Below are 27,254 nucleotides of genomic sequence, written 5' to 3'. Positions count from 1 at the left end.
GGAGCCAGCACCTCAGTGAGAGACACTTGCAGTCCCTTCACTGAATGATGGGAGCCAGCACCTCAGTGAGACACTTGCAGTCCCTTCACTGAATGATGGGAGCCAGCACCTCAGTGAGAGACACTTGCAGTCCCTTCACTGAATGATGGGAGCCAGCACCTCAGTGAGACACTAGCAGTCCCTTCACTGAATGATGGGAGCCAGCACCTCAGTGAGAGACACTTGCAGTCCCTTCACTGAATGATGGGAGCCAGCACCCCAGTGAGAGACACTAGCAGTCCCTTCACTGAATGATGGGAGCCAGCACCTCAGTGAGAGACACTTGCAGTCCCTTCACTGAATGATGGGAGCCAGCACCTCAGTGAGACACTTGCAGTCCCTTCACTGAATGATGGGAGCCAGCACCCCAGTGAGAGACACTTGCAGTTCCTTCACTGAATGATGGGAGCCAGCACCCCAGTGAGAGACACTTGCAGTCCCTTCACTGAATGATGGGAGCCAGCACCCCAGTGAGAGACACTTGCAGTCCCTTCACTGAATGATGGGAGCCAGCACCTCAGTGAGAGACACTTGCAGTCCCTTCACTGAATGATGGGAGCCAGCACCTCAGTGAGACACTTGCAGTCCCTTCACTGAATGATGGGAGCCAGCACCCCAGTGAGAGACACTTGCAGTCCCTTCACTGAATAATGGGAGCCAGCACCCCAGTGAGAGACACTAGCAGTCCCTTCACTGAATGATGGGAGCCAGCACCTCAGTGAGACACTTGCAGTCCCTTCACTGAATGATGGGAGCCAGCACCCCAGTAAGAGACACTAGCAGTCCCTTCACTGAATGATGGGAGCCAGCACCTCAGTGAGACACTTGCAGTCCCTTCACTGAATGATGGGAGCTAGCACCCCAGTGAGAGACACTTGCAGTCCCTTCACTGAATGATGGGAGCTAGCACCTCAGTGAGAGACACTTGCAGTCCCTTCACTAAATGATGGGAGCTAGCACCCCAGTGAGAGACACTTGCAGTCCCTTCACTGAATGATGGGAGCTAGCACCCCAGTGAGACACTTGCAGTCCCTTCACTGAATGATGGGAGCTAGCACCTCAGTGAGAGACACTTGCAGTCCCTTCACTAAATTATGGGAGCCAGCACCTCAGTGAGAGACACTTGCAGTCCCTTCACTGAATGATGGGAGCCAGCACCCCAGTGAGAGAAACTTGCAGTCCCTTCACTGAATGATGGGAGCTAGCACCTCAGTGAGACACTTGCAGTCCCTTCACTGAATGATGGGAGCCAGCACCCCAGTGAGAGACACTTGCAGTCCCTTCACTGAATGATGGGAGCTAGCACCTCAGTGAGAGACACTTGCAGTCCCTTCACTAAATGATGGGAGCCAGCACCTCAGTGAGACACTTGCAGTCCCTTCACTGAATGATGGGAGCCAGCACCTCAGTGAGACACTTGCAGTTCCTTCACTGAATGATAGGAGCCAGCACCCCAGTGAGAGACACTTGCAGTCCCTTCACTGAATGATGGGAGCCAGCACCCCAGTGAGAGACACTTGCAGTCCCTTCACTGAATGATGGGAGCCAGCACCTCAGTGAGAGACTTGCAGTCCCTTCACTGAATGATGGGAGCCAGCACCCCAGTGAGAGACACTTGCAGTCCCTTCACTGAATGATGGGAGCCAGCACCTCAGTGAGAGACACTTGCAGTCCCTTCACTGAATGATGGGAGCCAGCACCTCAGTGAGACACTTGCAGTCCCTTCACTGAATGATGGGAGCTAGCACCCCAGTGAGAGACACTTGCAGTCCCTTCACTGAATGATGGGAGCTAGCACCTCAGTGAGAGACACTTGCAGTCCCTTCACTAAATGATGGGAGCCAGCACCTCAGTGAGAGACACTTGCAGTCCCTTCACTGAATGATGGGAGCCAGCACCCCAGTGAGAGACACTTGCAGTCCCTTCACTGAATGATGGGAGCCAGCACCCCAGTGAGAGACACTAGCAGTCCCTTCACTGAATGATGGGAGCCAGCACCTCAGTGAGAGACACTTGCAGTCCCTTCACTGAATGATGGGAGCCAGCACCCCAGTGAGAGACACTAGCAGTCCCTTCACTGAATGATGGGAGCCAGCACCTCAGTGAGACACTTGCAGTCCCTTCACTGAATGATGGGAGCCAGCACCCCAGTGAGAGACACTAGCAGTCCCTTCACTGAATGATGGGAGCCAGCACCTCAGTGAGACACTTGCAGTCCCTTCACTGAATGATGGGAGCCAGCACCCCAGTGAGAGACACTTGCAGTCCCTTCACTGAATGATGGGAGCCAGCACCCCAGTGAGAGACACTAGCAGTCCCTTCACTGAATGATGGGAGCCAGCACCCCAGTGAGAGACACTTGCAGTCCCTTCACTGAATGATGGGAGCCAGCACCCCAGTGAGAGACACTTGCAGTCCCTTCACTGAATGATGGGAGCCAGCACCCCAGTGAGAGACACTAGCAGTCCCTTCACTGAATGATGGGAGCCAGCACCTCAGTGAGACACTTGCAGTCCCTTCACTGAATGATGGGAGCCAGCACCCCAGTGAGAGACACTTGCAGTCCCTTCACTGAATGATGGGAGCCAGCACCTCAGTGAGAGACTTGCAGTCCCTTCACTGAATGATGGGAGCCAGCACCCCAGTGAGAGACACTTGCAGTCCCTTCACTGAATGATGGGAGCCAGCACCTCAGTGAGACACTTGCAGTCCCTTCACTGAATGATGGGAGCTAGCACCCCAGTGAGAGACACTTGCAGTCCCTTCACTGAATGATGGGAGCCAGCACCCCAGTGAGAGACACTTGCAGTCCCTTCACTGAATGATGGGAGCCAGCACCTCAGTGAGACACTTGCAGTCCCTTCACTGAATGATGGGAGCTAGCACCTCAGTGAGAGACACTTGCAGTCCCTTCACTAAATGATGGGAGCCAGCACCTCAGTGAGAGACACTTGCAGTCCCTTCACTGAATGATGGGAGCCAGCACGTCAGTGAGACACTTGCAGTCCCTTCACTGAATGATGGGAGCTAGCACCCCAGTGAGAGACACTTGCAGTCCCTTCACTGAATGATGGGAGCTAGCACCTCAGTGAGAGACACTTGCAGTCCCTTCACTAAATGATGGGAGCCAGCACCTCAGTGAGAGACACTTGCAGTCCCTTCACTGAATGATGGGAGCCAGCACCCCAGTGAGAGACACTTGCAGTCCCTTCTCTGAATGATGGGAGCCAGCACCCCAGTGAGAGACACTAGCAGTCCCTTCACTGAATGATGGGAGCCAGCACCTCAGTGAGAGACACTAGCAGTCCCTTCACTGAATGATGGGAGCCAGCACCCCAGTGAGAGACACTAGCAGTCCCTTCACTGAATGATGGGAGCCAGCACCTCGGTGAGAGACACTTGCAGTCCCTTCACTGAATGATGGGAGCCAGCACCTCAGTGAGACACTTTCAGTCCCTTCACTGAATGATGGGAGCCAGCACCCCAGTGAGAGACACTTGCAGTCCCTTCACTGAATGATGGGAGCCAGCACCCCAGTGAGACACTTGCAGTCCCTTCACTGAATGATGGGAGCCAGCACCTCAGTGAGAGACTTACAGTCCTTTCACTGAATGATGGGAGCCAGCACCTCAGTGAGACACTTGCAGTCCCTTCACTGAATGATGGGAGCCAGCACCTCAGTGAGAGACTTACAGTCCCTTCACTGAATGATGGGAGCCAGCACCTCAGTGAGAGACACTTGCAGTCCCTTCACTGAATGATGGGAGCCAGCACCTCAGTGAGACACTAGCAGTCCCTTCACTGAATAATGGGAGCCAGCACCTCAGTGAGAGACTTACAGTCCCTTCACTGAATGATGGGAGCCAGCACCTCAGTGAGACACTAGCAGTCCCTTCACTGAATAATGGGAGCCAGCACCTCAGTGAGAGACACTTGCAGTCCCTTCACTGAATGATGGGAGCCAGCACCTCAGTGAGACACTAGCAGTCCCTTCACTGAATGATGGGAGCCAGCACCCCAGTGAGACACTTGCAGTCCCTTCACTGAATGATGGGAGCCAGCACCTCAGTGAGACACTTTCAGTCCCTTCACTGAATGATGGGAGCCAGCACCCCAGTGAGAGACACTTGCAGTCCCTTCACTGAATGATGGGAGCCAGCACCCCAGTGAGACACTTGCAGTCCCTTCACTGAATGATGGGAGCCAGCACCTCAGTGAGAGACTTACAGTCCTTTCACTGAATGATGGGAGCCAGCACCTCAGTGAGACACTTGCAGTCCCTTCACTGAATGATGGGAGCCAGCACCTCAGTGAGAGACTTACAGTCCCTTCACTGAATGATGGGAGCCAGCACCTCAGTGAGAGACACTTGCAGTCCCTTCACTGAATGATGGGAGCCAGCACCTCAGTGAGAGACACTAGCAGTCCCTTCACTGAATGATGGGAGCTAGCACCTCAGTGAGAGACACTAGCAGTCCCTTCACTGAATGATGGGAGCCAGCACCCCAGTGAGAGACACTAGCAGTCCCTTCACTGAATGATGGGAGCCAGCACCTCAGTGAGAGACACTTGCAGTCCCTTCACTGAATGATGGGAGCCAGCACCTCAGTGAGACACTTGCAGTCCCTTCACTGAATGATGGGAGCCAGCACCTCAGTGAGAGACACTTGCAGTCCCTTCACTGAATGATGGGAGCCAGCACCTCAGTGAGACACTAGCAGTCCCTTCACTGAATGATGGGAGCCAGCACCTCAGTGAGAGACACTTGCAGTCCCTTCACTGAATGATGGGAGCCAGCACCTCAGTGAGACACTTGCAGTCCCTTCACTGAATGATGGGAGCCAGCACCTCAGTGAGAGACACTTGCAGTCCCTTCACTGAATGATGGGAGCCAGCACCTCAGTGAGACACTAGCAGTCCCTTCACTGAATGATGGGAGCCAGCACCTCAGTGAGAGACACTAGCAGTCCCTTCACTGAATGATGGGAGCTAGCACCTCAGTGAGAGACACTAGCAGTCCCTTCACTGAATGATGGGAGCTAGCACCTCAGTGAGAGACACTAGCAGTCCCTTCACTGAATGATGGGAGCCAGCACCTCAGTGAGAGACACTTGCAGTCCCTTCACTGAATGATGGGAGCCAGCACCTCAGTGAGACACTAGCAGTCCCTTCACTGAATAATGGGAGCCAGCACCTCAGTGAGAGACACTAGCAGTCCCTTCACTGAATGATGGGAGCTAGCACCTCAGTGAGAGACACTAGCAGTCCCTTCACTGAATGATGGGAGCCAGCACCCCAGTGAGAGACACTTGCAGTCCCTTCACTGAATGATGGGAGCCAGCACCTCAGTGAGACACTTGCAGTCCCTTCACTGAATGATGGGAGCTAGCACCTCAGTGAGAGACACTTGCAGTCCCTTCACTAAATGATGGGAGCCAGCACCTCAGTGAGAGACACTTGTAGTCCCTTCACTGAATGATGGGAGCCAGCACCCCAGTGAGAGACACTTGCAGTCCCTTCACTGAATGATGGGAGCCAGCACCCCAGTGAGAGACACTAGCAGTCCCTTCACTGAATGATGGGAGCCAGCACCCCAGTGAGAGACACTTGCAGTCCCTTCACTGAATGATGGGAGCCAGCACCTCAGTGAGAGACACTTGCAGTCCCTTCACTGAATGATGGGAGCCAGCACCCCAGTGAGAGACACTTGCAGTCCCTTCACTGAATGATGGGAGCCAGCACCCCAGTGAGAGACACTTGCAGTCCCTTCACTGAATGATGGGAGCCAGCACCTCAGTGAGAGACACTTGCAGTCCCTTCACTGAATGATGGGAGCCAGCACCTCAGTGAGAGACACTTGCAGTCCCTTCACTGAATGATGGGAGCCAGCACCCCAGTGAGAGACACTTGCAGTCCCTTCACTGAATGATGGGAGCCAGCACCCCAGTGAGAGACACTAGCAGTCCCTTCACTGAATGATGGGAGCCAGCACCTCAGTGAGACACTTGCAGTCCCTTCACTGAATGATGGGAGCCAGCACCCCAGTAAGAGACACTAGCAGTCCCTTCACTGAATGATGGGAGCCAGCACCTCAGTGAGACACTTGCAGTCCCTTCACTGAATGATGGGAGCTAGCACCCCAGTGAGAGACACTTGCAGTCCCTTCACTGAATGATGGGAGCTAGCACCTCAGTGAGAGACACTTGCAGTCCCTTCACTAAATGATGGGAGCCAGCACCCCAGTGAGAGACACTAGCAGTCCCTTCACTGAATGATGGGAGCCAGCACCCCAGTGAGAGACACTTGCAGTCCCTTCACTGAATGATGTGAGCCAGCACCCCAGTGAGACACTTGCAGTCCCTTCACTGAATGATGGGAGCCAGCACCTCAGTGAGAGACTTACAGTCCTTTCACTGAATGATGGGAGCCAGCACCTCAGTGAGACACTTGCAGTCCCTTCACTGAATGATGGGAGCCAGCACCTCAGTGAGAGACACTTGCAGTCCCTTCACTGAATGATGGGAGCCAGCACCTCAGTGAGACACTAGCAGTCCCTTCACTGAATAATGGGAGCCAGCACCTCAGTGAGAGACTTGCAGTCCCTTCACTGAATGATGGGAGCCAGCACCCCAGTGAGAGACACTTGCAGTCCCTTCACTGAATGATGGGAGCCAGCACCTCAGTGAGACACTTGCAGTCCCTTCACTGAATGATGGGAGCTAGCACCCCAGTGAGAGACACTTGCAGTCCCTTCACTGAATGATGGGAGCCAGCACCCCAGTGAGAGACACTTGCAGTCCCTTCACTGAATGATGGGAGCCAGCACCTCAGTGAGACACTTGCAGTCCCTTCACTGAATGATGGGAGCTAGCACCTCAGTGAGAGACACTTGCAGTCCCTTCACTAAATGATGGGAGCCAGCACCTCAGTGAGAGACACTTGTAGTCCCTTCACTGAATGATGGGAGCCAGCACCCCAGTGAGAGACACTTGCAGTCCCTTCACTGAATGATGGGAGCCAGCACCCCAGTGAGAGACACTAGCAGTCCCTTCACTGAATGATGGGAGCCAGCACCCCAGTGAGAGACACTTGCAGTCCCTTCACTGAATGATGGGAGCCAGCACCTCAGTGAGAGACACTTGCAGTCCCTTCACTGAATGATGGGAGCCAGCACCCCAGTGAGAGACACTTGCAGTCCCTTCACTGAATGATGGGAGCCAGCACCCCAGTGAGAGACACTTGCAGTCCCTTCACTGAATGATGGGAGCCAGCACCTCAGTGAGAGACACTTGCAGTCCCTTCACTGAATGATGGGAGCCAGCACCTCAGTGAGAGACACTTGCAGTCCCTTCACTGAATGATGGGAGCCAGCACCCCAGTGAGAGACACTTGCAGTCCCTTCACTGAATGATGGGAGCCAGCACCCCAGTGAGAGACACTAGCAGTCCCTTCACTGAATGATGGGAGCCAGCACCTCAGTGAGACACTTGCAGTCCCTTCACTGAATGATGGGAGCCAGCACCCCAGTAAGAGACACTAGCAGTCCCTTCACTGAATGATGGGAGCCAGCACCTCAGTGAGACACTTGCAGTCCCTTCACTGAATGATGGGAGCTAGCACCCCAGTGAGAGACACTTGCAGTCCCTTCACTGAATGATGGGAGCTAGCACCTCAGTGAGAGACACTTGCAGTCCCTTCACTAAATGATGGGAGCCAGCACCCCAGTGAGAGACACTAGCAGTCCCTTCACTGAATGATGGGAGCCAGCACCCCAGTGAGAGACACTTGCAGTCCCTTCACTGAATGATGGGAGCCAGCACCCCAGTGAGACACTTGCAGTCCCTTCACTGAATGATGGGATCCAGCACCTCAGTGAGAGACTTACAGTCCTTTCACTGAATGATGGGAGCCAGCACCTCAGTGAGACACTTGCAGTCCCTTCACTGAATGATGGGAGCCAGCACCTCAGTGAGAGACACTTGCAGTCCCTTCACTGAATGATGGGAGCCAGCACCTCAGTGAGACACTAGCAGTCCCTTCACTGAATAATGGGAGCCAGCACCTCAGTGAGAGACACTAGCAGTCCCTTCACTGAATGATGGGAGCTAGCACCTCAGTGAGAGACACTAGCAGTCCCTTCACTGAATGATGGGAGCCAGCACCCCAGTGAGAGACACTAGCAGTCCCTTCACTGAATGATGGGAGCCAGCACCTCAGTGAGACACTTGCAGTCCCTTCACTGAATGATGGGAGCCAGCACCCCAGTGAGAGACACTTGCAGTCCCTTCACTGAATGATGGGAGCCAGCACCTCAGTGAGAGACACTTGCAGTCCCTTCACTGAATGATGGGAGCCAGCACCTCAGTGAGACACTTGCAGTCCCTTCACTGAATGATGGGAGCCAGCACCTCAGTGAGAGACACTTGCAGTCCCTTCACTGAATGATGGGAGCCAGCACCTCAGTGAGACACTAGCAGTCCCTTCACTGAATGATGGGAGCCAGCACCTCAGTGAGAGACACTTGCAGTCCCTTCACTGAATGATGGGAGCCAGCACCTCAGTGAGACACTTGCAGTCCCTTCACTGAATGATGGGAGCCAGCACCTCAGTGAGAGACACTTGCAGTCCCTTCACTGAATGATGGGAGCCAGCACCTCAGTGAGACACTAGCAGTCCCTTCACTGAATGATGGGAGCCAGCACCTCAGTGAGAGACACTAGCAGTCCCTTCACTGAATGATGGGAGCTAGCACCTCAGTGAGAGACACTAGCAGTCCCTTCACTGAATGATGGGAGCCAGCACCCCAGTGAGAGACACTAGCAGTCCCTTCACTGAATGATGGGAGCCAGCACCTCAGTGAGAGACACTTGCAGTCCCTTCACTGAATGATGGGAGCCAGCACCTCAGTGAGACACTTGCAGTCCCTTCACTGAATGATGGGAGCCAGCACCCCAGTGAGAGACACTTGCAGTTCCTTCACTGAATGATGGGAGCCAGCACCCCAGTGAGAGACACTTGCAGTCCCTTCACTGAATGATGGGAGCCAGCACCCCAGTGAGAGACACTTGCAGTCCCTTCACTGAATGATGGGAGCCAGCACCTCAGTGAGACACTTGCAGTCCCTTCACTGAATGATGGGAGCCAGCACCCCAGTGAGAGACACTTGCAGTCTCTTCACTGAATGATGGGAGCCAGCACCTCAGTGAGAGACACTTGCAGTCCCTTCACTGAATGATGGGAGCCAGCACCTCAGTGAGAGACACTTGCAGTCCCTTCACTGAATGATGGGAGCCAGCACCCCAGTGAGAGACACTTGCAGTCCCTTCACTGAATGATGGGAGCCAGCACCCCAGTGAGAGACACTAGCAGTCCCTTCACTGAATGATGGGAGCCAGCACCTCAGTGAGACACTTGCAGTCCCTTCACTGAATGATGGGAGCCAGCACCCCAGTAAGAGACACTAGCAGTCCCTTCACTGAATGATGGGAGCCAGCACCTCAGTGAGACACTTGCAGTCCCTTCACTGAATGATGGGAGCTAGCACCCCAGTGAGAGACACTTGCAGTCCCTTCACTGAATGATGGGAGCTAGCACCTCAGTGAGAGACACTTGCAGTCCCTTCACTAAATGATGGGAGCCAGCACCTCAGTGAGAGACACTTGCAGTCCCTTCACTGAATGATGGGAGCCAGCACCCCAGTGAGAGAAACTTGCAGTCCCTTCACTGAATGATGGGAGCTAGCACCTCAGTGAGACACTTGCAGTCCCTTCACTGAATGATGGGAGCCAGCACCTCAGTGAGACACTTGCAGTTCTTTCACTGTGATGGGAGCCAGCACCCCAGTGAGAGACACTTGCAGTCCCTTCACTGAATGGTGGGAGCCAGCACCCCAGTGAGAGACACTTGCAGTCCCTTCACTGAATGATGGGAGCTAGCACCCCAGTGAGAGACACTTGCAGTCCCTTCACTGAATGATGGGAGCTAGCACCTCAGTGAGAGACACTTGCAGTCCCTTCACTGAATGATGGGAGCCAGCACCTCAGTGAGACACTTGCAGTTCCTTCACTGAATGATGGGAGCCAGCACCCCAGTGAGAGACACTTGCAGTCCCTTCACTGAATGATGGGAGCCAGCACCCCAGTGAGAGACACTAGCAGTCCCTTCACTGAATGATGGGAGCCAGCACCTCAGTGAGAGACACTTGCAGTCCCTTCACTGAATGATGGGAGCCAGCACCCCAGTGAGAGACACTTGCAGTCCCTTCACTGAATGATGGGAGACAGCACCCCAGTGAGAGACACTTGCAGTCCCTTCACTGAATGATGGGAGCCAGCACCTCAGTGAGACACTTGCAGTCCCTTCACTGAATGATGGGAGCTAGCACCCCAGTGAGAGACACTTGCAGTCCCTTCACTGAATGATGGGAGCTAGCACCTCAGTGAGAGACACTTGCAGTCCCTTCACTAAATGATGGGAGCCAGCACCTCAGTGAGAGACACTTGCAGTCCCTTCACTGAATGATGGGAGCCAGCACCCCAGTGAGAGACACTTGCAGTCCCTTCACTGAATGATGGGAGCCAGCACCCCAGTGAGAGACACTAGCAGTCCCTTCACTGAATGATGGGAGCCAGCACCTCAGTGAGACACTTGCAGTCCCTTCACTGAATGATGGGAGCCAGCACCCCAGTAAGAGACACTTGCAGTCCCTTCACTGAATGATGGGAGCCAGCACCTCAGTGAGACACTTGCAGTCCCTTCACTGAATGATGGGAGCCAGCACCTCAGTGAGAGACTTGCAGTCCCTTCACTGAATGATGGGAGCCAGCACCCCAGTGAGAGACACTTGCAGTCCCTTCACTGAATGATGGGAGCCAGCACCTCAGTGAGAGACACTTGCAGTCCCTTCACTGAATGATGGGAGCCAGCACCTCGGTGAGAGACACTTGCAGTCCCTTCACTGAATGATGGGAGCTAGCAGTCTCTGGCTCTCACTGGGGGTAAAAACAACGTGTTCAGATATAGCTTGTCCTAAAAAATACGCCCACTATTCCCGGGAAATGCTGTGTTTATGGCTGTGTTTCTGGTATGTGATCGGAGAGCCGACCTGCCCAATCATTGACTTTATACTCAATACTTGAGTCAAGTACTCTCTCATCATTAGTTACCGGTGAAATCCATCAGTGAGCTCTGTCTGAAGGCTCTGGTCTGTAACATCATATATCCTAAAGGCCTTGTTACATGCAACAACGCATCTAACGATATATCGCCGGGGTCACGGATTCCGTGACGCATATCCGGCGTCGTTAGCAACGTCGTTGTGTGTAACGGCTCTGAGCGAGTGTTAGCGATCAAAAATACTCACCTTATCGTTGATCGTTGACACGTCGTTCATTTTCATAAAATCGTTGCTGTTGCAGGACGCTGATTGTTCGTCGTTCCTGCGGCAGCACACAGGAACAACCTCGTACCTGTGGACGCCCACAATGAGGAAGGAAGGAGGTGGGCGGGATGTTACGGCCGCTCATCTCTGCCCCTCCGCTTCTATTGGGCGCCCGCTTAGTGACGCCGCTGTGACGCCCCACGAACCGCCCCCTTAGAAAGGAGACGGTTCTCCGGCCACAGCGACGTCGCTAGACAGGTCAGTCCCGTGTGATGGGTCCTAATGATGTTTTGCGCCACGGGCAGCGATTTGCCCGTGACACACAACCGAAGGGGGCGGAGGCTTTCAACAGCGACATCGCTAGCGATGTCGCTGCATGTAAAGCCCCCTTTACCTGTTTTTTTTCAGCCTCATTTTTTCATATTGTATGCAAAAAATCTGATCTATTGTAAATTTGATGCAAATACATACATTTAAAAGCAAGTACAGTGGAACCTTGGATTAAGAGTAACTTGGTTTGAGGGCGTTTTGCAAGACAAGCAAAGCTTTTTACAAATTTGTAAATTGGTTTAAGAGCAATGCTTTGCAAGAAGAGCAAATCCTCACCGTGCACACGTTTGGTTCTGTCCTTTCACCACAGTCTGACCCGCTCTGGAGGTAACTTTCTGTACATATGTACTGTATATACACTGTGTTCCAAATTATTATGCAAAAAGAGTTTAGGAGTGATAAGGTTAGAAATCTTTTGTTTGTCATTTAAACTCATTGATGGTGATGTGTGTCAGGGCTCTTTATATCACTGAAAGCAATTGCAGATACCTGTGCAAATTAGTTTGGCAGGTGTGTCCAAATAAAGACAAGCCTACTTAAGAAGGATGTTCCACATTATTAGGCAGCCTACATTTTTAGCCAAAATGGGAAAAAAAAATGTGTCGGCTGCCGAGAAGCAACAAATTGTGGAGTATTTAGGCCAAGGCATGACTACAATCAACATAGCCAAGACACTTCATCGTGATCACCGCACAATCAAGAAGTATGTAGCGGATTCACAGCACACACGTGTGCGTGCTGATAAGGAAAAAATTGAGGACTCTTTCCAACAGGCAATTGCGTCAGGTTAAAAGAGCAGCTGCTAAAATGCCTTGTCATAGCAGCAGACAAGTTTTTGAAGCTGCTGATGCCTCCAACTTCCCTCGAACAACAAGATGCAGGGTCCTTCAGAGGTTTGCAGCTTGTGCGTAAGCCATCCTGTCTACCACCTCTATCCACTGCACACAAGCAGAAACGGCTCCAGTGGGCCAAACGATACATGAAGACCGACTTCCAAACTGTTTTGTTCACCGATGAGTGCCGTGCAACGCTCGATGGTCCAGATGGATGGAGTGGAGGATGGCTGGTTGATGGACACCCCATGAAAACACGGCTAAGTCACCAACAAGGAGGAGGTGAAGTAATGTTTTGGGCTGGAATCATGGGGAGAGATATTGTCGGCCACTTTAGGATCCCTGAAGGGGTAAAGATGAACTCCATAATCTATGTGGAGTTTCTAAAACAGCACTTCCTGCCATGGTTCAGAAGGAGGAACCGTGCATTCCGCAGCAAGATCATTTTCATGCATGATAATGCACCGTCTCATGCTGCAAATAACACATCTGCATCTCTGGCTGCTATGGGCATAAAAGAGGACAAACTTATGATGTGGCCACCATCTTCCCCTGACCTCAACCCCATTGAGAACCTCTGGAGCATCATCAAAAGGAGTGTCTATGATGGCGTGAGGCAGTTCACATCTAAGCAACAGCTCTGGGAGGCTATTCTGTCCACATGTAAAACAATTGAAGCACAAAGCATCCAAAAACTGACATTCAATGGACGAGAGAGTTCAGAAGCTTCTTTCAAACAAGGGGTCCTATGTGCAAATGTAACATCACCTAGAATTAAGTTTTGACTTGAAAACTGTTTGATTTCATTTTGTAATAAGCTGATAATGCTTATTTCACAATTGACCATTTTGTTTTTCAAAATAAAAATAAAAAGGTTGAAAACTCTGCTGTGCATAATAATTTGGAACATGCATTTTGATTTGTTTATTATTTTTAAAAATATACTGTTTTCATAGGCAGTTTGATCAAAAACATTTCAATTATACTCGAATAGTAGAGGACTGGAAAATAACAATGACTGCAATTCATAAAGTTAATTTAGGAAAATATGAAAAAATATTTTTTGCTTAATAATTTAGAACACAGTGTAGTATACCATTGTACAGTATATACTATATAGCATGTCTATCAATTTGCATTTGTGGATATAGTATCGTACTTTCTTATTGATAACCAGTGCAGCCCATTGCTTGTACTGTATTTCCCGCACACCAACAATTCTATTGTAAGCTAAGGTGCAGTTTAACTTGCTTTATATGCTTTTCACTGCACTGTACTTTACTTTGTATCAGGGTACTGTAATTTTATATGAATGCAGAACATTATTTTATATTACTGTAATCAGTTTGTATAAATACAGTACCGTATATACTGGCGTATAAGACGACTTTTTACCCCCTTAAAATAATAAAATAATGGCTACAGTGGGGGGTCGGATACGCTGGATATACGGGGGGGGGGGTGTATATATATATGTACACTGCAGCGTCCAGGGGAGGTGGGGGCAGCAGCTCTGGAGCACAGGGGAATGCTGCGGGCTGCAGCCTTTGATCTCCTGCACCCGCTCATATAATATGCACAGCCGCTGTCCATCTCCAATGGTGCTGAAATCGCACGCAGTGAGGGGCTGGGGCAGCGGTGCATATTATATGAGTTTGCGTCCCAGTGTGATCGCACATGCCCACCCCTGTGTTAGATTTGGCCCCCAGGCTGCTGCTCATTCTAAAATAAAAAAGCTTTACTTACCCCTGCAGCGTTTCTCCCAGTGTCCCTGCTTCCACTGTGATCAGGCAGGCAGAGAGCTCAGCCTGCTGTGCCGATCACATGACCGCACTGAGAACCAGGAAGTGGAAGAACAGAAGCACGGAGCCAGACAGGAGGGAGCTCAGCGCTGGAGGAGATAAGGAAAGAGGGTTTTATTTTACTTTGGGCAGCAGCCTGGGGGAGATATCTAACACAGGGGGACTTGTGCGATCTATAGGGGCCATGGGCAGCACTATGGGGGCTATATCTAACACAGGGGGACTTGTGCGATCTATAGGGGCCATGGGCAGCACTATGGGGGCCATATCTGACACAGGGGGACTTGTGCGATCTATAGGGGCCATGGGCAGCACTATGGGGGCTATATCTAACACAGGGGGACTTGTGCCATCTATAGGGGCCATGGGCAGCACTATGGGGGCGATATCTAACACAGGGGGACTTGTGCGATCTATAGGGGCCATGGGCAGCAGCATGGGGGCGTTATCTAACACGGGAACGTGTGCAATCCATAGGGGACCATAGGCAGCACAGGGGAACGTGTGCCATCACAAGGGGGCTATATTCAATATAAGGGGGCCATATCCAGATTAAGGGGGCTAATTTTAGGATGGGGGGCTATGAGGGACATATACCCTATATGATTTGTTAGAGGGACACTGGCATTATAAGATGGACCCCATTTAACATTAAAAAAAAAAAATTCTCTTTTCCTTCACCAAATTTGGGGGTGCGTCTTATAATCAGGTGCGTCTTATAAAGCGAAAAATACGGTATATATCATACAGCAGGGGTCGGGAACCTATGGCTCGCGAGCCAGATATGGCTCTTTTGATGGCCGTATCTGGCTCGCAGACAGGGCTCCTACCTGTCTATGGGCAAATGCCGGGGCCCTGGAGAGCCGGGGGGGCCCACTCGGCCTCGTCAGTTCTCCTGTCCCTTGGCCGGGGCCCACTCGCCTTTATAGTTCTGCTGCCCCCGGCCGAGTTCCGGGGACCGCAGTCCTCGGCAGCAATCTGCGGCGCCGTCACTTTAAGGCGCACAGACATCCTGTTTTGAATTTCATCTGTGGGCGGAGCTACTGCCTTCTCAGTCCCACAGATGAAGGAGGCGAGCTTCTGTCCGGCGCTGTGTGGGCCCCCTCTCCACCGTGACCTAATCGGGTAAATGCCCTCCCCGCCTCCCCATTATGGGCCCCGGTGAGCTGCTTCTAACCCCCCAGATGTATGCCCTGCCAATCCCCCCCCCCCCCCCCGCCGATGCCGCGGGTGCTGTACCCGCCGAGCCGCGGGTGCAGGCCCCACAGAGCAGCAGAGTTGTGTGTATTTGTCTGTATGTAGCAGAGTTGTATGTGTTTGTCTGTATGTAGCAGAGTTGTATGTGTTTGTCTGTATGTAGCAGAGTTGTATTTGTTTGTCTGTATGTAGCAGAGTTGTATGTGTTTGTCTGTATGTAGCAGAGTTGTATGTGTTTGTCTGTATGTAGCATAGTTGTATGTGTTTGTCTGTATGTAGCAGAGTTGTATGTGTTTGTCTGTATGTAGCAGAGTTGTATGTGTTTGTCTGTATGTAGCAGAGTTGTGTGTGTTTGTCTGTATGTAGCAGAGTTGTGTGTTTGTATGTAGCAGAGTTGTATGTGTTTGTCTGTATGTAGCAGAGTTGTTTGTCTGTATGTAGCAGAGTTGTGTGTGTTTGTATGTAGCAGAGTTGTGTGTGTTTGTATGTAGCAGAGTTGTGTGTGTTTGTCTGTTTGTAGCAGAGTTGTGTGTGTTTGTCTGTTTGTAGCAGAGTTGTGTTTGTCTGTATGTAGCAGAGTTGTGTGTGTTTGTCTGTTTGTAGCAGAGTTGTGTGTGTCTGTTTGTAGCAGAGTGTAGTACCATTGTTTCAGTCCAGTTGTGGCTTTATACAGCAGGGAGGAGCATTCCTTGCTGTACTAAGTGAACATTGGAGCGATTGATCTGTCAATGGCCCTTTAAAAACATATTGTACGGCTCTCGCGGAATTAAAATTAACATGTTGCAATCAAAGCAGACTTTTTTTCATTTGGGAGCGGGGTAGTCTTATACAGTGAATTCTATATTTTTAGGGCAGAAGTTGGGGGTCGTCTTATACGCCCAGTCGTCTTATACGCCGGCATATACGGTAAATATTTTTGGGTTGTGGAACGAATTGTCTGTATTTCAATTATTTCCTATGGGAAAATGTGCTTTGATATAAGAGTAACTTGGTTTAAGAGCACACTCCCGGAACGAATTATGCTTGTAATCCAAGGTTCCACTGTATATCCATTTTTTCATCCCCTTACATACTGGTACATCATATGCCAGCTCCCTGACTTTGATACAGGTTCGCAAGCCAAGCCCGCATCTTTGTCAGCAGATGATCACTGTGATATACGGCCATAATCTGCCTCTAACAACCGCGGGTGGAGTGGAGCTGTTAACCTATTAAATGCCGCTGTCAATCACTGACCGTGGTATTTACGACTGGTCGGCAAAAGGGTTAAGATAAATGGATGCAAAGCTGTGACCACACATTTGCATCTCTCTTCCATAGACTGCAGTGTAATAGATCTGTTTCATGTCCCTTTTTTCTCAGGTTTTAAAAGCACAGGTGACTGCGTTTTTTGTATCCTGTTAAAAAAAACAAACCCTGATACATTGACAAACGTATGTCAAATGGATATTGATTTGACATGTTTTTCTCATTATTTTGTGTGGATACAGACAGATCAATAGAAATTCATTTTCTTTGTCGCTCCATTGGGAGACCCAGACAATTGGGTGTATAGCTTCTGCCTCCGGAGGCCACACAAAGTATTACACTTAAAAGTGTAAACCCCTCCCCTCTGCCTATACACCCCCCCGTGCATCACGGGCTCCTCAGTTTTTATGCTTTGTGCGAAGGAGGCACACATGCACGCAAGCTCCACAATTTAGTCAGCAGCAGCTGCTGACTATATCGGATGGAAGAAAAGAGGGCCCATAACAGGGCCCCCGGCATGCTCCCTTCTCACCCCACTCTGGTCGGCGGTGCTGTTAAGGTTGAGGTACCCATTGCGGGTACATAGGCAGGAGCCACATGCTGTTTTCCATCCCCATCCCTTAGGGGCTCTGGGTGAAGTGGGATCCTATCCGGTCACCAGGCACTGGGACCGTGCTCCCTCCGCAGCCCCTGGGGGAATCTGCTGGACAGGAGCCGGGTATCATCAGGGACAGGGCCCTGCTACTCTGAGGTACTCTGGGTCCCCTTGGGGACGGCGCACAGAGCGCTTGTGTTATGAATGCTGCAGCAGCTGCTGGTTGTTTTGGTGCGCCGGGACTACCGCGCTGACCGCGCTTGTTTGCCGGCCGCGCTTATAACTTTACTCCCCGGCTTTTGCGGCCTAGTACCGCATACTCCCGCCCCCGGGCCTGCCAGTCAGGGGTAAGGGCGGGACGCTGCACTGCACGTCAGCGCTGAGGGCTGGAGCATACTTCGTATCCTCCTCCCCCCTCACTGAGCACCGTGGGGACCAGATTCCCGCACTTTCTGAGGCACGCCCACGGCCCCCTCCTCCTCTCAGAACGCTGGCAGCCATTCCTGTCAGCACTTCACTGCGAGCCGTACGGCGGTAGCATCCGCCAATTCGGTGGCAGTCCGCAGGGCCATGTGGCTACGTGAATGGAAGGCAGATGCTGCTTCCAAAAAGTTCTTAACCGGGTTGCCATTTTCTGGCGACCGCCTGTTTGGCGAGCGATTGGATGAAATCATTAAACAATCCAAGGGAAAGGACTCGTCCTTACCCCAGTCCAAACCAAACAGACCTCCACAACGGAAGGTACAATCGAGGTTTCGGTCCTTTCGGCCCTCGGCCAGATCTCAATTCTCCTCGTCCAACAGGCCACAGAAGGGTCAGAGGAACTCCGATTCATGGCGGTCTAAGTCACGTCCTAAGAAGACCGCCGGAGGAACCGCTCCCAAAGCGGCCTCCTCATGACTTTCGGCCTCCCCAAACCGCATCCTCGGTCAGTGGCAGGCTCTCCCGCTTTTGCGACGCCTGGTTGCCACATGTCCAAGACCGATGAGTGAGAGACATTCTGTCTCACGGTTACAGGATAGAGTTCAGCTCTCGTCCTCCGACTCGTTTCTTCAGGACATCTCCACCCCCCGAGCGAGCCGATGCTCTTCTTCAGGCGGTGAGCACTCTGAAGGCAGAAGGAGTGGTGATCCCTGTTCCCCTTCAGCAATGGGGCCACGGTTTTTACTCCAACTTGTTTGTGGTGCCAAAAAAGGACGGATCTTTCCATCCCGTTCTGGACCTAAAACTGCTCAACAGACACGTGAAAACCAGGCGGTTCCGGATGGAATCTCTCCGCTCCGTCATCGCCTCAATGTCCCAAGGAGACTTCCTAGCATCAATCGACATCAGGGATGCTTATCTCCATGTGCCGATTGCACCAGAGCATCAGCGCTTCCTGCGTTTCGCCATCGGGGACGAACACCTTCAGTTCGTGGCACTGCCTTTCGGCCTGGCGACAGCCCCACGGGTCTTCACCAAGGTCATGGCAACAGTGGTAGCAGTCCTACACTCTCAGGGACACTCGGTGATCCCTTACTTAGACGATCTGCTAGTCAAGGCCCCCTCTCGGGCGGCATGCCAACACAGCCTGAACATTGCTCTGGAGACTCTCCAGAGATTCGGGTGGATCATCAATTTCCCAAAGTCAAAATTGACACCGGCCCAATCACTGACATATCTCGGCATGGAGTTTCATACTCTCTCAGCGATAGTGAAGCTTCCGCTGGACAAACAGCGTTCACTACAAACAGGGGTGCAATCTCTCCTTCGGGCCCAGTCGCACCCCTTGAGGCGCCTCATGCACTTCCTAGGGAAGATGGTGGCAGCAATGGAGGCAGTTCCTTTTGCGCAGTTTCATCTGCGTCCACTTCAATGGGACATTCTCCGCAAATGGGACAGGAAGTCGACGTCCCTCGACAGGAACGTCTCCCTTTCTCGGGCAGCCAAGGCCTCCCTTCAGTGGTGGCTTCTTCCCACTTCTCTGTCGAAGGGGAAATCATTCCTGCCCCCATCCTGGGCTGTGGTCACGACGGACGCGAGTCTGTCAGGGTGGGGAGCGGTCTTTCTCCACCACAGGGCTCAGGGTACCTGGACTCAGCCAGAGTCCTCCCTTCAGATCAATGTTCTGGAGATAAGGGCAGTGTATCTAGCCCTAAAGGCGTTCCAGCCGTGGCTGGAAGGCAGGCAGATCCGAATTCAGTCGGACAACGCCACGGCGGTGGCATACATCAATCACCAAGGCGGCACACGCAGTCGGCAAGCCTTCCAGGAAGTTCGGCGGATTCTGCTGTGGGTGGAAGCCACAGCCTCCACCATCTCCGCAGTTCACATCCCGGGCGTAGAAAACTGGGAAGCAGACTTTCTCAGTCGCCAGGGCATGGACGCAGGGGAATGGTCTCTTCACCCGGACGTGTTTCAAGAGATCTGTTGCCGCTGGGGAACGCCGGACGTCGATCTCATGGCGTCTCGGCACAACAACAAAGTCCCGGCATTCATGGCACGGTCTCAAGATCACAGAGCTCTGGCGGCGGACGCATTAGTTCAGGATTGGTCGCAGTTTCGACTACCTTATGTGTTTCCTCCTCTGGCAATGCTGCCCAGAGTGTTACGCAAGATCAGGTCCGACTGCCGCCGCGCCATCCTCGTCGCTCCAGACTGGCCGAGGAGGTTGTGGTACCCGGATCTGTGGCATCTCACGTTGGGCCAACCGTGAGCACTACCAGACCGACTAGACTTGCTGTCTCAAGGGCCATTTTTCCATCTGAATTCTGCGGCCCTCAACCTGACTGTGTGGCCATTGAGTCCTGGATCCTAGCGTCTTCAGGGCTATCTCAAGAGGTCATTGCCACTATGAGACAGGCCAGGAAACCAACGTCCGCCAAGATCTACCACAGGACGTGGAGGATCTTCTTATCCTGGTGCTCTGATCAGGGTTTTACTCCCTGGCCATTTGCCTTGCCCATTTTTCTGTCCTTCCTTCAATCCGGAATGGAAAAGGGTTTGTCTCTCGGCTCCCTTAAGGGACAGGTCTCGGCGCTCTCTGTGTTTTTTCAAAAGCGTCTAACCAGGCTTCCACAGGTACGCACGTTCCTGCAGGGGGTTTGCCACATAGTCCCTCCTTACAAGCGTCCGCTAGAACCCTGGGATCTGAACAGGGTGCTAACGGCTCTTCAGAAACCACCCTTCGAGCCAATGAGGGATATTTCTCTTTCACGCCTTTCGCAGAAGGTGGTCTTCCTAGTGGCAGTCACATCACTTCGCAGAGTGTCTGAGCTAGCAGCGCTGTCATGCAAAGCCCCCTTCCTGGTGTTTCACCAGGACAAGGTGGTTCTGCGTCCGGTTCCGGAATTTCTCCCGAAGGTGGTGTCCCCTTTTCATCTCAATCAGGATATCTCCTTACCTTCTTTTTGTCCGCATCCAGTTCACCAATGTGAAAAGGATTTGCACTTGTTGGATCTGGTGAGAGCACTCAGATTCTACATTTCTCGTACGGCGCCCCTGCGTCGCTCGGATGCGCTCTTTGTCCTTGTCGCTGGCCAGCGTAAAGGGTCGCAGGCTTCTAAGTCCACCTTGGCTAGGTGGATCAAGGAACCAATTCGAGAAGCCTACCGTTCTTCTGGGCTTCCGGTTCCTTCAGGGCTGAAGGCCCATTCTACCAGAGCCGTGGGTGCGTCCTGGGCTTTGCGGCACCAGGCTACGGCTCAGCAGGTGTGTCAGGCGGCTACTTGGTCGAGTCTGCACACTTTCACGAAACACTATCAAGTGCATACCTACGCTTCGGCAGATGCCAGCCTAGGTAGGCGAGTCCTTCAGGCGGCGGTTGCCCACCTGTAGGAAGGGGCCGTTTTACGGCTCTTTACCGAGGTATTCTTTTACCCACCCAGGGACTGCTTTTGGACGTCCCAATTGTCTGGGTCTCCCAATGGAGCGACAAAGAAGAAGGGAATTTTGTTTACTTACCGTAAATTCCTTTTCTTCTAGCTCCAATTGGGAGACCCAGCACCCGCCCCTGTTCCCTTCGGGCTGTTGTTTTTTTGTGTACACATGTTGTTCATGTTGAATTGTTCTTTTGGTTCTTGGTTTCAGTTCTCCGAACATCCTTAGACCAATTTATAAGTTTCCTCCTTCCTGCTTTTGCACCAAAACTGAGGAGCCCGTGATGCACGGGGGGGTGTATAGGCAGAGGGGAGGGGTTACACTTTTAAGTGTAATACTTTGTGTGGCCTCCGGAGGCAGAAGCTATACACCCAATTGTCTGGGTCTCCCAATTGGAGCTAGAAGAAAAGGAATTTACGGTAAGTAAACAAAATTCCCTTCTTTCATAGTACAAATGGATGCATCAAGTACACCACAAAAACATGGTCTAAGCTGATTTATATCCTGCTGATATTTCAGCTTTCATTACAAAAACCCATAAATCAGCATGGAAGATAATTTAAAAAGCAGTGATTAAGGGTTGTACACCCTGATGGGTTACCGGGTAAATCGTTATATATCACTGTATGTACGAACTGTCATAAATAATAGCTGAAAAGCCAAACAGTCCACAATTTGTAAAGATAACATTTTGGCAGAAATGTTTTTTTAGCTTAAAGTCCCATTGATTGTCTACAATCAGAAAATTTGGAAACTGTGGGGTTAACACACAAAGCACATTCAGAAAACTGGGGAATATTTTTTTTATGCACATTGGATAGACTTATTTTACTGGAATTGAAAAAGGTCGCTCCGAAATAAGTCTGTCAGAAATTGTCTTTCATTTTCTTCATTTTTGTTCAGAATTTTTTTTTTTTTTTTTTTTTATAGAGCTATTAAGGAGAAATCAAAATCTCAGGGAGAAAGTAAAGGGGCTGCGTCTGCTCCTATCCAGCACTCGTTCCTTACAGATGTTTCTGACGTTCAGGAGATGGAGAAGGGTCTTCTGAGTCTCCTGAATGACTTCCACTCAGGCAAACTTCAAGCTTTTGGTAAGTATTTCCAGCAGTAATGATTACGGAGATTGACATGAAAATAAGCCATCAACTGCTCTATTTACAGAAAGCTATAAAACCATCAGAGTATGGCTAAGAAACTATTTATTTCATTGGTGTATGTATTGTACAAAAGTAATGAAACTGAGTTTTCTATAATCATAATTATGCTGCCCCAAAGAATAAAATGAACACTTTGAGCATCAACAGTATAATAGTTAAAGGCTTATTCCAAAGATAGTTATTCATAAGATAGAGGATAACGTCCTGATTTCTGCGAGTGTGACAGTAGGACCCCCAGTGATATCCAGAATTGGTCTCTGATCCTAGACTCTGCTGAGCGCCATCCTGCTTGTCTGCTCCATTCATTGTGTACAGGACTGCTGAAGAAAGTAGAGTACAGGCAATCCCCTGGTGATGAACTAGATACGTCCTGTAGCTTTATTCATTACCCAGATATGTATGGAAGTGGAAATATAAAAAAATGATACGCACCTCACCACTTCTCCACTTCGCTACTTATCGCTGTTATAAGTTCCTATTCTTTCTTCGACAGGCGTGTCATATCTCCTAGCCTTTCACTATTGACCGTGTCCAGGTTTCAGAGGTCACTGTGTGTCATACGGTATCAATGTCATGACCTTATGATGCGCTTTGACCTTTTGGAGCCTGAATTCAGCTGTGAATCTTAGAGTTGCGGCATGCTATGACGAAAATAAGAGAACTAGACCGTAAGGTCATGGTGTGGGATTGTCAGAGAAGTGAGTATTTTTTAGGTTTTTTGTGTGTTAATAACTAATAACTCACCAGCCAATCCTCTTCTTTCCGTCATCGGGTTTACTGCATCTCCGGCATCTTCACTATATGAACAAATGCTAAAACATGATGTGAATATAGCCTTAAATTATGCCTGATGAAGAGACCTAAGTAGTGTAGAAACCTCTTGTGTTATCAACTCTTCAGTTACTCATTAAAAGATATCAACTACTGAGGACATTCAATTTTCATCTTCTCTCAAGCACTCTATTGATAGTGAAACCTCATGGAGATGTTTAAGAATGAGGATTTCCAGCTGGGTTTTCTGAATCTACAAGGGACATGTGGAATGTTTATGATTGTTGCACGTGCCAGTTTCTTTGCATTAGTGTGCAATAAGGCTGCTTTCACACTACGTTTTTTTTAACATGCGTCCTGAACGTTTTTTTAACGCAAAAACGGATCCTGTGCAAATGCGTTTTCATTTCAATGCATTTGCAATGGACTCGCGTCAACATGCGTTTGTGTGTGTTATAGTGAGGATTCAGCGACTTGCAGTTATTTAACATTTTTCAAAAACGCTACTTGTAGCGTTTTTGAGCTGTGTCCAAATACTGCAAATTGCTGGATCCTGACTATACTGCATGTGAACGCTGGCATGCTGATAGACAGGATCCTGCTTGCTCTACTGAGCATGCACAGAAACCAGCCTCGGGTGATCAGTCCCTCTCTCCAGTCCCCTCTCTGTGTCTCTCCCCCTCCCCTCTCTGTGTCTCTCCCCCTCCCCTCTCTGGCTCTCTCTTCCCCCCCTCCCCTCTCTGGCTCTCTTTCCCCCCCTTCCCTCTCTGGCTCTCTCTTCCCCCCCTTCCCTCTCTGGCTCTCTTCCCCCCCCCCCCTCCCCTCTCTGGCTCTCTCTTCCCCCCCCCCCCTCCCCTCTCTGGCTCTCTCTTCCCCCCCCCCCTCCCCTCTCTGGCTCTCTCTTCCCCCCTCCCCTCTCTGGCTCTCTCCTCCCCCCTCCCCTCTCTGGCTCTCTCTTCCCCCCCTCCCCTCTCTGGCTCTCTCTTCCCCCCCTCCCCTCTCTGGCTCTCTCTTCCCCCCCCCCTCCCCTCTCTGGCTCTCTCTTCCCCCCCCCCCTCCCCTCTCTGGCTCTCTCTTCCCCCCCTCCCCTCTCTGGCTCTCTCTTCCCCCCCTCCCCTCTCTGGCTCTCTCTTCCCCCCCCCCCTCCCCTCTCTGGCTCTCTCTTCCCCCCCCCTCCCCTCTCTGGCTCTCTCTTCCCCCCTCCCCTCTCTGGCTCTCTCTTCCCCCCCCCTCCCCTCTCTGGCTCTCTCTTTCCCCCCCCCCCCCTCTCTGGCTCTCTCTTCCCCCCCCTCCCCTCTCTGGCTCTCTCTTCCCCCCCCCCCCTCCCCTCTCTGGCTCTCTCTTCCCCCCCCCCCCCCTCCCCTCTCTGGCTCTCTCTTCCCCCCCCCCCCTCCCCTCTCTGGCTCTCTCTTCCCCCCTCCCCTCTCTGGCTCTCTCTTCCCCCCCCCCTCCCCTCTCTGGCTCTCTCTTCCCCCCCCCCCCCTCCCCTCTCTGGCTCTCTCTTCCCCCCCCTCCCCTCTCTGGCTCTCTCTTCCCCCCCTGAGAGCTGCGGACACTCGTAACCAAATCAAATATCGGGTAACCGAGCAAAGCGCTTCTCTTAGTTACCCGATGTTTACGTTGGTTACGTGTACAGGGAGCAGGCAGCCCGGCTCCTAGCAGCTGCGGATGCTCGTAACCAAGGTAAATATCGGGTATCCAAGCAAGTTACCCGATGTTTACCTTGGTTACGAGCCTCCGCAGCTGTCAGATGCCGGCTCCCAGTCTATCATGTTCAGTTCCACTGACTCCCGATCACATAACTCCAATGCCCGCCCATAAACTTAGTGACATGATCCTGCAAAATAACACGTGTTTGCATGCGTTTTTTGCTGTAAAAGCAGGATCCGCTTTTACAGCAAAAAAAGTTCATGACGCATGTTAAAAAAACGTAGTGTGAAAGCAGCTTAACCAGTGCTGTCAGGAGTGAGTGAGAATGTCTTAGCGGGTTTCCAAGCTGACTGTGTCTTGCTAGATGCACACTGTAAGGATTCTGCTCTATTGCCTGCTTGGCAGTCGTCACTTGACTGCATGTACAGTATGTGCATGGCATACTTAAGGTCACGTGCTGACTAGCAATTATTCCTGGTTCTCACTGTACTATGGAGAGAATTGGATGAGAATCTAGTTGGCACATAACGATAAGTATGCAAATCTCATACTTGCAGTTAAGTGACGACCACCCAACCAAGCAACAAAACAGCTTCCTGACGGTGTGCAATCTATATTCACATACTGACTACATTTTTTTTTTTTATTCAGCCTGGAAAACCCCTCTGTCTCAGAATATACCATCTCTCAAAACATATACAATGTTGCTCTTCCAGGTAATGAATGCTCAATAGAACAGATGGAACATGTCCGCGGATTGCAGGAAAAGCTGGCACGTTTGCATTTGGACTTGTATGGTGAACTGGAGGAAATGACCGAAGACAAACGCAAGATGGCCAGGGATTCCAATCTGGACAGACTTCTCTCTGATGTATGTGTGATTAGGCAATATTAGATCTCAAGAACATGGACTACAATAATTCTACAGCCTTTTTTGCTGTATTTTTATAATGAATCTGTTAAGTATTTTATTTTAACTATGTTTTTCCTTTTTATTTGCAGCTAGAAGAGCTGAATTCCTCTATGTATCCTTTTCATTTCATGGTTTGTCAGCCTTCCAATATACAGCCTTACAATATGCATGTACATAGCTCTATGTATTTGTGTCTGTATGTGTAATAACCATAAAGCAATCCATGCATATATACAACATATACTGTATATATGTCTCACAGACTACACCTAAATATAGACCAGGAGCAGCCAAGCCTCCAAAGACCCCATGCGGTTAAAATAAGTGACAAGTCCATTCTGAAGACACTCTCTCCTTTCTAATACAAGTCATTCAATGCCTCGGCATCCTTTTGGGCATTTTTCAGCAATTTTGTTTGAAAAACTGCTTGTGGTTTTTCATTGTCGACTGGAATTAAAAATCAAATAAAAAAATTGGAAAATGCTAGTAAAAAAAAAAAAAAAAAGACACTACAAAAATTCCCCCTCCCACCCCCCAAAAAACCTCTAGAGGTCAAAAGCAAGCATAGGAGACCATCAAAGAGCAAAATGCTAATGTATACTGAAGAGTCTTCCTTTTGAAATGGCGGGTTCACATACCCTTTTAGTTCCAAAGCCAAGAGCAGACGAGGCTGTTATTTCCAGTGTAAATCTATAGACTTTTTAATGAAGTACTAAACTAATGTTGAGGCCTTGTGCACACTGCGTTTTTACCCGCGGTTTTGCTGCATAAATTTCTTGAGAAATGTTTGTAACCTTTCTGCAGACATTTCCCAGCAAAACCTATGGGGAAAAAAATAGCTGTGCGCACACTGCGTTTTTTTTCTCAAGAACATTCTTTCTGCAGAATTTTTTGAGAAAATGTGCATGTCACTTCTTTTCCACAGGTACCTGCGTTTTTTGCCATAGATAACGGTAAAAACCTCGGGGACCAACTTGTGGAAAATCCGCGGCAATAACGCGAGTGCGGTTTTTACTGCGGGTGCGGGATTTTTTCAGAGGGTCCGTTTTTTTTCTTAAGAATATGGCAATTTCTAGTGCACACATAGCCTAAGAGCAGTTTCTAAAACCATAGATTTTGAGGGCAAGCATCCTGTGTTCATCATCCTGCTAAAAAGGACATTTGAGAAGAGCCTTCTGCGGGAAGCCCTATTTGTCAACTGATTACAACCAAGCGACATATAAGAGTATGCCTCACACTATTCCCATTGGTGGGAATATTAGGCGGCAGCCAATAATCCTCCAAATGGTTCCACTTTAGCTGGATGCCAGGATCAATGGAGTTGTGCAAGGATATGGAAGCAAACACTGCACTTCTCCTAAATGGTGACGTGTCCTAGCTAGTGTTGCGCGAATAGTTAAACATTCGTACTCACTATGCTGTAGTACTGTCCGCCACTCGCATTTTCATTACCAGTAGCGGGCGCAATGTAAGTCAGTGGG

The 27,254-nt window shown here is 50.6% G+C and overlaps 1 protein-coding gene across 2 annotated transcripts in view; it reads left to right on the top strand.

Annotated features, from left to right (window-relative positions):
* Nucleotides 1-27,254, top strand: part of CCDC28A (coiled-coil domain containing 28A) — an 86,524-nt gene that overhangs the window by 56,874 nt on the left and 2,396 nt on the right. For both annotated transcript variants that reach the window (XM_075339824.1, XM_075339825.1), the window contains 3 exons: nucleotides 22,213-22,373; nucleotides 25,577-25,731; nucleotides 25,863-25,885. In XM_075339824.1, the coding sequence (XP_075195939.1) occupies nucleotides 22,213-22,373; nucleotides 25,577-25,731; nucleotides 25,863-25,885 (339 nt within the window). The remainder of the gene's footprint in view (nucleotides 1-22,212; nucleotides 22,374-25,576; nucleotides 25,732-25,862; nucleotides 25,886-27,254) is intronic.

The sequence above is a fragment of the Anomaloglossus baeobatrachus genome, chromosome 3, assembly GCF_048569485.1.
Source record: "Anomaloglossus baeobatrachus isolate aAnoBae1 chromosome 3, aAnoBae1.hap1, whole genome shotgun sequence".
In the NCBI taxonomy this organism is placed as follows: Eukaryota; Metazoa; Chordata; class Amphibia; order Anura; family Aromobatidae; genus Anomaloglossus; species Anomaloglossus baeobatrachus.
Note: the sequence above shows the minus strand (reverse complement) of the source record. Positions and strands in the feature narration are given on the sequence as shown.